At 37.5% G+C, this 12,359-nt stretch overlaps 1 protein-coding gene across 1 annotated transcript in view; it reads right to left on the reverse strand.

The window, feature by feature from the left end:
- Positions 1-9,521: 9,521 nt before the first annotated feature.
- Positions 9,522-12,359, reverse strand: part of CFAP161 (cilia and flagella associated protein 161) — a 3,721-nt gene continuing 883 nt past the window's right edge. Inside the window, 5 exon segments of the mRNA XM_065734352.1 lie at positions 9,522-9,735; positions 10,462-10,535; positions 10,900-11,058; positions 11,747-11,814; positions 11,817-11,833. Of these exon segments, the coding sequence (XP_065590424.1) occupies positions 9,522-9,735; positions 10,462-10,535; positions 10,900-11,058; positions 11,747-11,814; positions 11,817-11,833 (532 nt within the window).

Here is a 12,359-nt window from a genome sequence, read left to right on the forward strand (position 1 = left end):
TACACAGTGTTCTTTTAACCCAAGTGAGTGAAAACGCCTTTCATAAGCTCTGCGAGAGCTTGGGGAACTTGGTCTTGAGTGAATAAAGTCAGTGTAGTGGAGCAAATGGTTTTGTCTCAGGATGACAGAAAATAAGCTTAAGCAAAGAGAAATCAGGACACTTTTGCCTCTTGAAAAGAAGATAATAGGAAAGGAGGTGCAAATGGTTTTTCATATCAGAATGCTTTGGAGAAAGGTTCACTCTTTTGAGGAAGGGGAGGAGGCAGAAGGAGAAGGGCAGGAGGGAGGAGGTGTGTTAGTGAGGGTTCTTAAGTCTTTGCCAGTGCTCTGAGCTCCAAAATTACATCACTGGTCAGCATTAATTTATGTCTTTTTGTGAGGTAATTACCTTAAATAGATAATATAGAGAGTTTTCCACCTTCTGAGTGCATATAAATATGAGTTAATTAGATGTTGTAGACACTGTGGAGAAAGCACAAGAGAGATTGTGACTGGGGGCCATACTGAACTAGAAGTGGGGACCAGGAGTGAGTAAAGACCTTTCCTCTGCTCCGTTGCCTATACTAGGGAGAACCAATGATAAGCCACTGTCCATAGGATGTTCCATGCTGGCTTCTAATATTGGCTGTGGACTCAGTCAGTTACTGGGAAAAAATTGAAATACAATGGGTAACCCTTGTTTTCCTGCCTGTCCCAGCCACAACATGAGTACATCTAGCACAGCTCTGATGGGACGGTGTTATTCTGCCTTCATTCATCATCCAGATGGGCATTAGACTTAATCAAATTCTAGCACTAACAGCTTGTTTCAGGACCACAGCTGGAATCAGCATGTCTAGACTAGCCCTGATTTATTCCTGGCTCCCAGACCTATGTGCAAGCTACTATTCCATATGCTTTTTGTTAGAGGTAATAATGCCATTTCACGCCATAACTTTATTTTTTCTTTTTATTTTTTTTCTCTCCCCTTTTTCTTGAAATTTGAATTTATTTTAATATGTGGGAAAATGTCCTGCTCCTGCTCTGCTTGAAACCACTGTCAATTCTGCTGATGCAGAGCCAAGCTCCCAGATAAACAAAATAAAGTTCACAAAGGAAGCAGTTAAATTTTCTGACTGCCTTCTCACTGTCACAGAAAATGCTAAACGCATTTGTAAGTTATATAAAACTGCATCAGTTCATATTTTCCCTTGCTGGTTTCACTGCCCAAGGACCTAGTGACATCTCAGGCTCCCAAGAGCCCAGTCATAAAAATCCTCTGCAGAAAACAACACTGCCTCACTCCACACCCTCCTGCTGCTGGGCAGATGAGTTTCCCATTTTCATCACTTATCCTCAGACTAAACAATATCAAATTTACCAAATCCAACATCTATGTTCAGCAAGCACTCTACCCTAGGAACCACAGAGTTTGAGGTATATCGTGTCCATAATCCACAGGACAGCTTTCAACCTGGCCCATCAGGTCAGTAGCAGAGATACTTCTGCTTTAATTAATACCTAAACAATATATGCATTGAGAATGGATGGTGTGTGCGTGGGAGGGTTCTTCTGCTGTAAGTCAACCTCTGGCTTTAATTTTTCTAGTTTCTGTCGATGGTAAGCAACAGCATTAACTACATCATGCCCATCTGTCAGTGGTCTGCAGATCATGGGGCAGCTGCCTGCTGCGTAGATACTGCAGGGGAGGTAGGTGATGGACAGCCAAGGGTGCTGATAATCCTGACAGCATAGCTGAGGGAGCTATGGTGGTGAGCTGTGCCTGCAGCAAGGGAAAATGAGTCATAAAGCCATGTGGGGAGCAGTGGGGTAATTGGTGTGAGATGCTAGGAGCAGCAAAGGGTAGGTCAGGTGTGCTAGGTTTGGGTGTGGGGCAAGGAGAGATGTAAGGGATGAGAAGGGGAAGGACTCAAGTAAAAGTGCTTGACTGGACCTGGGGATGCAGGTGAAGTTTGAATAGAAGATGATGAGTACAGCACCAGCTGAGTGTGAATGAGATGAGAAACGGTGCTGGATTGGGCCCAGCACTGAGTTTGGGGGAGAGTGGAGAGGAACTGACCCTTTCCCTTTTGGTTGGGAATAGGAGGAAAATGACATCTTTGTGCCCAGAAGAGGCCTTCCTGTGGTTTTCATTCATTCATCCATCTCTGTAGAAATGACAAAGTAAATGCCTCCTTCTGCCCTTGTTTACAAACCGATGAACTGAGGAGCAAGTAAGTTTGTTAGAGAAGGATGATTTGAAGGATGTCGCAAGTCTGACACCAATACAAATCTTTCATTTTACAGAAGTTTATCTATGCCTTTAAATCCCTTTCAATTCCCCCTTTTTTTTTTCTTGTGAAAGATCATTTGTCTTCATTGAATGAAAGCAAAATAAGCTTCTCCTAAAATGGGGAATACATTATTGATGCGTTTGATGATATTGTTTTAATTTCCAGCATTATTCTCCAATTCATCTTTAATACAGCCTGACGTCTTGTTTGCTTTTTTTGATCACTGCTGTGCACTGAGCAGAAGTTTCCATTAAGCTGTCCACAGCAACGCCTAGATCTTTTCTTGAGTGATTTTGCAAACCATCAGTGTATATGAATAGTTCAAGTTGTTCCTTTCATTGCACGTTACTTCACGCTTACCTACATGAAATTTCTGCTGCCATTTTGTTGCCCAGGCCCTTTTTATTTTATTTTATTTTTTAAATATTGCATTTTCCTGCTTCTTTGATACTGAGGGAAGAGCTTGTGTAGGTCTCAGAGTATTCTATCAAATGGAGATGAGAGCAGGAGAGGGACTGGAGGATGCAGCTCTTAGCATGCACCAGGCCACAGATCCTTGAGATGGATGCAATCTGGAAAATGGATGTGTGTGCTAAAAAGCACCAAGAGTGAACAGCTGAGCCACTGAATAAAGCTTTAGAAGAGCTGCTCTGTGTCCAGTTGAATCAGAAATGCAATTTACAAAGAACTGTTCATGTTAAGCTAATTAGAGCATTCTGGAATGTTTATTTTGCTCTGTGCAATTTACCAGGGCGGCAATGAACTGTTTGGGGAATGGCAGCTGACTTTGTTTCAACAGATAATACTCCTGTAGCCAATCTGAAGAGGTATGTTTCCATTCCATTGTTTTTTTTCTCAAAAGCATGCCCGTTCAGTATGTAATGGAACAGTTGGTAAAGTTGGATAAAATAGATTCACCCCCTTAATGGTTTGTTTTCTTTCCCCAAGTGAAACTATTGATGCACCTCCCCAGGTGATGCTCTGATTGCTCTCAAAGTGCAAAGTGATATAGACAATGAATTCACAGCTGTAAACCCAACACTTTGTATTCTGTGACCAGTAGCTTTCTTGTATCAGGATCTGTTTTTTGTAAGGGGCACTATGTTTGCAAACTATATTTAACTGTTTCGAAGGTTATTTACTAATCTTAAAAACACTCTTTCATGTGAACAGTTTTAAACTTTGGTCAACAAGGGAGAAAAATATCAACACAAAACTTCATAGATAATTAACTGAAGAGTATATCTATAGCTATATCTGACCACTAAATTGGGAATATGACTGTTGTTTATTTCTGTGGAGAAAATATCTGTTCACCTGCAGAAGCTTAATGTCATATTAGATTCTCTCCAGGGACAGATAGCCTTGCACGTTTAAAAAACATTCTGAGCAGTTTTAGTTTGTTCTTTTCCTCTGTAGTTTTGATCTCGTGGATATGTTTTCTATATTCCTCAAGAACTCTTTCAGTGCCAGTTCAGTTCCACCTTCAGTGTCCCACCCTCAGGAAGCATGCCTTAGCCAACGGTGCTGTTCATTGCAGGCATGAGAACTCCACCTGATGAATACTCCTTTCATGGCATTTACACAGGAGAACTGTCCTCAGTTTAATTATGGTGCACCTTTAGAAAAATTGCCCTACCTCAGCTCATTTATATGTTCTACATTGTAGAATAACATGCAACATAAATCATTATTCTGCATTTATACCAGTTCGTACAATACCTTCACAATACGAACCTTGCATTATAAGGAAAACCTGTAATTGCTATATGCTACATGGGCTGACCGAAAAACCTTCACCACTTGTACGTAACACTTCTAAAACCAAACAGCCAACAGCTGTGTTGTGTAACAGGCCCAATGGCTGGTAGAAATCAACGCTGCCTTTTTTCTTTTTGTGATGAATGAATGTTCTGTTTTCAGACGTGGTTGCTTAGATGAAATGGTAATTCCCCAAATCCTTGTTAAGCTAATTTCATAGGAAGAAGGAATTTGTGTTGGTGTTTCTGAATTCTGTGTTAAGACTGGTGTTCAGTAGAAACCATTCACAAGTGCCAAAGTGAAATACTGTTTAAAATCACTTAGCACTTCAGGACAAAATTCCATAACTGCCTAACATGGCATTACTAGTTGATAGGCACAGTTAGATATTAGTTATCATGGGACAGAGGAAAATGTTGAAATACAAGAACTTCTGGAAGCATCAAAATTCTCAGTGAGGAGTGAGAACAGTAAGCTATGCTCTACGGGAGCTTGACCAAGAGCTGCAATTACTGAAATAGCTCCATGAATTGTTTTTAAACAAGTTGTTACTTGTGTCTGAAAAAGGAATGTGGGGAAAAGAGAACTGATTCAGAGAACTTTTGTCATGATGGAAGTTGTTAATTTTGTTGTTAATTAAGCATGCAACATTTGGTGTGATCCAACACCACGTATACGCAGAGACATTTTACAGTGCAGTATAGAATGCCAGGACATTTATGAATAATCATAATATTTTCTTTGATATATTTCTGTGGTGTTCTCATAAGCACATACAAAACATCCACAGAGTTGTTCTCGTTATCTTCTTCAGGGAAGAGTTATGTCCAATTATCAGACAGAGACACTGATGCATAGACATGGTAAATGAGAGGTGAAAATGTACATGACATAGGTATGACAATGTGGAATAGAATACTGTGTTAGCCGAGGAAATGGAAGGGATTTTCACTTTGAAAATGATTGTAGATTCAGTTGATCCAATGTCGAAGATTCTTGGCCTTCAATAGTCTCTTTATTCTTTATCTACTGTACCTGCTTGGAGCTTCAGAAAAAGAACCACTTTACCAATGCCACAAGAGGTGGGGAAAAAAATAAGAAAGATCCTTATTTTTGATTTCAGCTCGAAAATATTTGATTGGCCATAACTGTTTCTGTTCCTTTTGGCCAATCTTGTCAGAATTGTTTGACCCAAAGTTGGCATTTCATTAAGAAAGTTTTGAAGAACAAATTTTGTCTGCCCTTTTGGCAGCAGATTCAGAAAACACAAGAAATGTATTAGGGCTTTATCATAGAACTTAAGCCACTAAGATTAAAGATTGCTTTTGTTGTATCAACGTGTCTGTTTGTCCTAGAGAGACTGGTTTAGGAGCACCAAAGAGCTCAGCCTCACATGTTGGCCTGTCTGAGCAGCTTCTCAGCCACAAGTAGAACCTGAGGTCACTGGATTTTCACAGCAAGCAGAAAAGGGGAAAGGGTGGAAAATAGGGGGGCATGGTGAAAGCATCAAGTGTAGCAAGAATGCTTCCCTGGTTTAACACGTGATGTGAAGTCATTTATAAGCAGGCTTGAGAATGAATAAATCTGGGATCACTCCAAATTGTGCTGAAAGAACTAATTCGTTCAGGTAGTTTCAAAAGAAACCAGTTAATATATTTAGATGAGAAGAGATTGGTCTCATTCACATACTGAGTTACATGCTATTGCTTTGTCAGCTTTAAAATACCTGGTATGGGTTTGTGTGTATGATGCTAATTCATTTCTACTTTTATAAATTTGTGTGTGTGTGTATACATGCATATGTATACATTTATATGGCAAAATATGAGTCCTTTAACGTTCAGTTAAATTCACTGGCTGCTTATAAGACTATAATACATCTTGGGTGTTCTGGATGAACTGGTGCTGCCAAAATTGTCAGCAAAAAGACCGGAAAGTCTGATGAACCTTAAACTTTTCCCCAAACAACTGCTCAGTTGTTTCTTCAGGATATAGAAGAGACAGAAAGCCCAGGCAAGGGAGGAATAGTTGAAAACCAGGGAGGAAGGAGAGAAATTGCTATCCAATGTGGATTTCACAAACTGCCATGTTTCATTTTTAGAGACCCTTTAACAATAATCCGTGCTAAATTGCATTTTAGGAGTTTTAAGCTTTATTAAATGTTGCCTGTAAAGGAAAGATCACTCCAGCTTTTTTTCATAGCTTTGATTATTCATTAGTTCCTCGCTATCATTCTGCTTGGGGATGTAATGATTTTATATATTATACTTGAAATGTTTTCAGAAACAGTTACATGCCATTTTTGAAAGGGATTTTCATAGTCAGATGGAGATCTTCACGGGCATACATCACCTAAGTGCTAAGAGTTTTAGCACAAACAAGATACAGAAATGGCACTTCAGCTTCTCAGGACTGGTGCCACTTCTGGACTTAGACTAAAAGCTAGTTAGGTATTTTTAACTGCTATGCCATATAATTAAATAACTAAATATATATAGAAAAATAAATACTGGCACATATAATTCTTATTTCCCAACGTGGGTTTGTCAGACCCACAGGGACAGCACTGTGGTTTGTGGGCTCTTCTCCTAGCAACTCCTATTAACGTCAGACTCACTTGGGCAGCTGCATCTTTGTACCCCACACCGAGAGTTTACTACTTGGCGCTGCTTTATGTGTAGATTTCATGTGCCTGTATCTCTGGTTATTTGCACCAGGTCTACTTCAATTTCCTGTCATCGTTCAACCACTTTAAATAACAGCTTTAGGCTATTGCATACTGAATGTCTCTGCCTTAGTTGTTCGTATTTGGAAAAAAGATGAAGATATGGTCTCTGCCCCAAGGAACCTATAATTAAAACAAGACCAGCATTATAGAAACATATATACTATCTGGCCTGCAACTGGATGGTCTGTTTCATTTTGTTTTGACGTACTGTACGAGGCAGCATTTAGCAGATGTTGGGAAACGAGCTCTCTGAGTTTTTCGTATAAACATACAGCAGAGATGTAAGTGTATGAATTAATTTCATCAGCAAATGTGGGTATTAATGTCATCAGGCCTTTTCTAATGTTTGTGCCTATTCTGCTGCACTTTGAGTCCTCCTGAACCAAAAACATGGAAATATCTTGACATCTATAAGTGTTGTGGCAATGCTTTCTAGCACAGTACTGATATTTTGTTCTCTTATATTAAAGATGTTGTTTTATACCAGCCTACCAACCAAAAGGAATAAAAAAAATAAGGTTTTAAACTCATCACAAACTCCCTGCTGATCAAAATACAGAAGAGAAGGTGAGGGGGAGGGCAACACCTGAGCCAAAGCCTGTAAATTTAGAGAAGTGTAGCTGACAAAATGACACAAAGATTTCTTTAGTCCCACTTGTATTTGATATGTTTCAAATTTTGTGCCTTACATATTTTTTCTTCTGTGGGCTTCTCAGTTGAGTTTTCATACATCTAAGTGTTTCCAAAGATTTTAGAAGGACGCTTTCCTCCACCCCAAACTGCAGTGGTTGTGCAATATTAATTTAGGGAGGGTGAATGGGCACAGATATCAAAATCACCCTCTCACCTGCCAACTCCACCCAAGTTTCCAGTGCATAGATATTTTCTTCCACTGCTGTGTGGAATTTCTAACTGTAATAGTCTTTTTTTTTTTTTCTTTTTTCTTCCCTTCAGATGTCTTATCCAGTTACAAAGCCTGCATGTGGCTTCCTTCTCTGATGAGCTGGCTGAGCCAAAATAGTACCTCGTGACAACACTGAATAGAAAAGCAGCCTCAGAAGATACTGATGGGTGTAAAGTTAGAGAGTGGGGTCTTGGTCTGGGTGCCACAAGAGGACATCATAGCCACTGCAAATCAGTAAGGTTGAAAGAAGCATTAAAAACTTTCCTAGTGCACGATTTTGCTTTTTGTTGGTATATATCAGAGTGCTTTACAGATGAGGCGAGCACTGCCGTTCATGGGTTGCAAAATTGGGACAATCAAAATATAACATGTGCCCTTAGTTTTACAATGGGCATGGTTCAGATCTCCATTTCCCTATCAACTAGACCATACTGTGTCTCTAAGTGGCAGTCCCTGGCTTGTTTAAATTCTGTGTTATTATTCAGTCCTTTATATTAAAACCTGTGCTTAGCGATGAATGTCCCACAACTGTCAAATCAGAAATGCTGCAGTTCATTCCTGGGGGCTGCTTTATTTTCTAGTTTATTGCCTACAAAATCAAAATGGAATTATGTCGGTCTATTATGAATATATGTGGACTTTTAACCTCTGTAGGTCAGGGTAAATAGTAACAGTGGCACTACAAAAATATCCATCATTTGCTGCACATCAGGTTTCCTATCTTTACATAGAAAGTGAGTGAAAAAGTTCCTAAAGATATTTAAGTATGTTTTGGTAACAAATTCATATTCCAATTAGTTTTGTTTAAGAAATTGATAGCACGCAATGCACAGTGCTGTACATTCTTCTGTCTACATTTGTTGCTTAAACTGATTTTATTTTCTAAACAGCTGATAAACATTGCTCACACCCTCTAGCCCAGAATTTGAACTTGACTTTATCTGTTTATTTTGTGACATCGTATCAGGGATTCAATGGAATGTAAACGATTCAGGTTGTTTTAAAGCAGGTAGCAATAATCGTGCTGGCTGTAACCAGAGTGTTTTAAAGAATGTGGTGCCATCGTGTGGATAATACTAGGAAGTGTTGGAGTTTAGGAAGTCCTAAAAGTTAAAAAATAAAATAATAAAATAAAATAAAATAAAATAAAATAAAATAAAATAAAATAAAATAAAATAAAATAAAATAAAATAAAATAAAATAAAATAAAATAAAATAAAATAAAATAAAATAAAATAAAATATAAAATAAAATAAAATATTGTGATATAAACTCTGAGCAAGCTGTGGCCTTAAAATTGTATTAAATCAGAACAAAAGCTGATAATCAGGAATTGCTGAATCAATCCTATTCATTTTCCCACAGCTCAGGCAGTCGTTTCCCTTTTTTTTTTTTGTGATAAAGAGTGTGGAAAAAGCTCAACCACCTCATTTCCCTCTACCAATCTTCAGATGTCAAAGCATCCCAGGACAGCTTGCATGAGTTTGGTCTTGGAGTTTTGAAAAATGTATGCTCACCCTTTTCAAAAAGGTGATGCTGATTTGGTTTTGGAAGCCCTGGTTAAATACACCCTGAAGGGCAGTCAGTTAGTGCAATTCAATTTACTGTGTTCTGACTTCTTTTGCCACCAGTGAATGTGAAAGCAGGAGAATGAGCTTTTCTTGATTCGTGAGCTTTTTGGTGTGCATTGTTCAGTGTGTTTTAGCCATTTTTTTCCAATTCACATAATTCTGATGAATTAATGAGACCATATAAAATTATTAACAGTAGATTTTCATATCTCTTTTTAAAATAAACATTCTTAATATTCAAATGTGAGCAGAAAAAATAAGAATCAGAATCTAAGCAATCTCTGTCAATTGTAATCTGGAACTCTTACATTCTTTGTCTCTTCATGAAACTCATTCTTTCCTGTTCCTCCTGGCTGAGGCTCAGGTCTATTGATCATAGTACCACCCTCATCACTGGGATCTCCTGTAGCTATTACCCAGTAATTCTTGTCTTCTTCAGCTCGATGGGTGTCCAGATAAGTGTGACAAATTACTTCATATTCCCTTCCAAAAAAAGACCTGCAAAGCAAAAGAAAAGGGTGGGGAGGCAGAGTATAGAATGAATACGTATGCAGCCAGCAAGCCTGCATTTGCTGTAAGATGTGTAAGGCTTTCTTCTGAAGTTGACTCTGGCTACACAAAAACCATTCCAACCTTTCAGCCTTACAGACCTTTTTCATTCTCAAAAAACTGATACAAATTCACAGTAAAATTTGCCCTGAAATTTAATTAGAAACAATCGATATACTCCTTAATAATGCTTAATCAACATTATTTCAATACATGCACGTTAAGTCAAATTGTTGAATTAACACTGATTTGTTATGAGATTCCTATGGATATAAGAAATATAGATTTGTGTAGTGCATTTTTATTGAATCCTTAGCATGCTGATTTTTCCATATTAATTGCATATATATTTTATTCCATATATATTTTAATTATATTGTTCAAGATATTTAAAGGGAGAACTACCAAAACATTACAGAAGGCTGGGACTGTGATGTGATGTGATTATACAAAGGAAAAAAAGGAAAGAAAAATGAGTAAGACAGAACTGACTGCTTGCAGCATCACAATGGGACACAATAATTAAAATGGGGAAAAGAAGAATGTGCATCCTGCATTCTTTTCCATTTCCTCAGTGTGTTCCTAAAGCAATTACTTTACTTCTTTCAGTAATTCTGGATGTACCGAGCTGGCATCTCAAAAAGCATATCACTGCCAGTTATAAATTATTCTCACCTTGTCCAAAAGTTCCTTGGAACAGCTAAGCTCCTATTAGTATGGCAATGAGTAATAATCAATTTAGAGTTTGCCTGGGAAAAAAAGGAAACATAAACAAAACAAATACACAAAGGTTAGAGGATCAGTTTCCTCCACGTGAAACCAAGTTATTCCCAGATATAGTTACATTAAACAGCATATTCCCACCTACTCTCAGCAAAAATATTGCAGGCAGACTAATATTGCAAAATGTAAATGATGTCTAATGGCAAAAAAAGAATGACTTTAACTAGTATCTACTGCACAGATATAGTGGTTAGGATGAAAATAAACGAAGGAAGGTGAACACCACAATCTTCAAATATAAAAGATAATGCCTGAGAAATGGTTCTACTGTTTCAATCTACTGTGTCAATTAAAAACTCAATGCTTATTTTTTCAAATTTAATGACTTACAGGAACTGGAAATCCTTCATATTCAAGACGCAGCTGTGGATCCAAGAAGTTAGCTCGCCAGCAAGTCAAATAGGAAAGCTCATCTGTCAAAAATACTTGCTGAAGGTAAGATTTTTTGGCAAGCCTCATAAATGATTTATGGTCACTTGCTAGATATAACTGTAGATGAAAATATACATTAAGGACCACACAATTGTAGAAGGAAAAAACACATAATTTTAAAAAGAAAAATCAGCAGAAATAATTTTTTCCTTCTTAACAGTCTGCCAAGCTAACACTACACATCTCTAAAGAGGAAAATGGATTCTATAATGTTGATAAACTCATGAAATAGACCAGTGAATATTAATTGAAAATTGATTTTTCATTCCAAAGACTCCTTCAGTTCCAAGCAACAGCTGAGGGGGAAATGTTATCAGAGTTGTAGTGATTTATTCTGAGCATCAAATGTCTGCTTTGCTTCTGACTTGTAAAGGGAAACAACATTCACATTTAATAGAAATCTCCCTGTAGTATGTTACTTCATACACAGACTGTATTTTTCCTTCACAAGAAATGAAATTTTCTTTGTGGTTTTTTTTTCTTCTTTCTTTCTTTCTTTTTTTTTTTCCTTGTTTAACATCTGCTTTATCTATCATTCTGGTTCCCTGTCCCCTTGGACTGCAAAACTAGTCTCAGACAAGTCCTGTAAACTTTCTAAATATATATATATTGTTTATGTTGATGATTCTGAATCTGTTCTGTAAAGCTAAGATACTGAACCACTGTACAATTCGATATATATAGTACGTAAATGCATACTATCAGTATATGCCATCAACTGCCATTTGCAACTTTGTTCCCTTACCATTGGATCAGAAAATCCTCCTGTTGTTCCAAGACAAAACTTCTGCCCAAATTTAACAGGTTCGCCACTGATCCTCCATCAATACTGCTAAAATTGTAAAAAGAACAATGAGAAATTCAAATCAGACTTTCTAGACCTTTTTTTAAGTCCATGTTAACTGAAATGATGCTTCACAAATTTCTTCCCAGTTGAAATATTTAACAGAGTAGAAAGTCAAATTTGACTGATTTCTTTTTATGATGCAGTCACTAACATGCAGTCTGGAAAGATAACATCCAATTAAAAAAAATCAGTGGAAATTTAGCAGTGAAGAAGTTTTGAGTACACTTAATATAAGAACTTAAAAAATCGGGGGATTAGAAGCAAAACAGTGTTTGCTTGTAACTTAACATCTTATGGTGTTAATTAAACGTTGATATTTTGTAATGGGGTTTATTACTTTGATGTACGTGCTGATATATCTGTATTTTCAGAACAATTTCTGTATTTTAAAGAATCACCCAATTAAATGCCAGGCTGTTGTAAGTGCATTCAGAGGAACTTATCTAGCTGATAAAACCTGAGGTCAGTTAAGGAGAGACTTGAACGTGTTTGGTGTCAGTGACTCAAGGAT

Source organism: Cyrtonyx montezumae, unplaced genomic scaffold, assembly GCF_038088225.1.
Source record: "Cyrtonyx montezumae isolate F1298 unplaced genomic scaffold, pur_monq_1.0 scaffold_17, whole genome shotgun sequence".
NCBI lineage: Eukaryota > Metazoa > Chordata > Aves > Galliformes > Odontophoridae > Cyrtonyx > Cyrtonyx montezumae.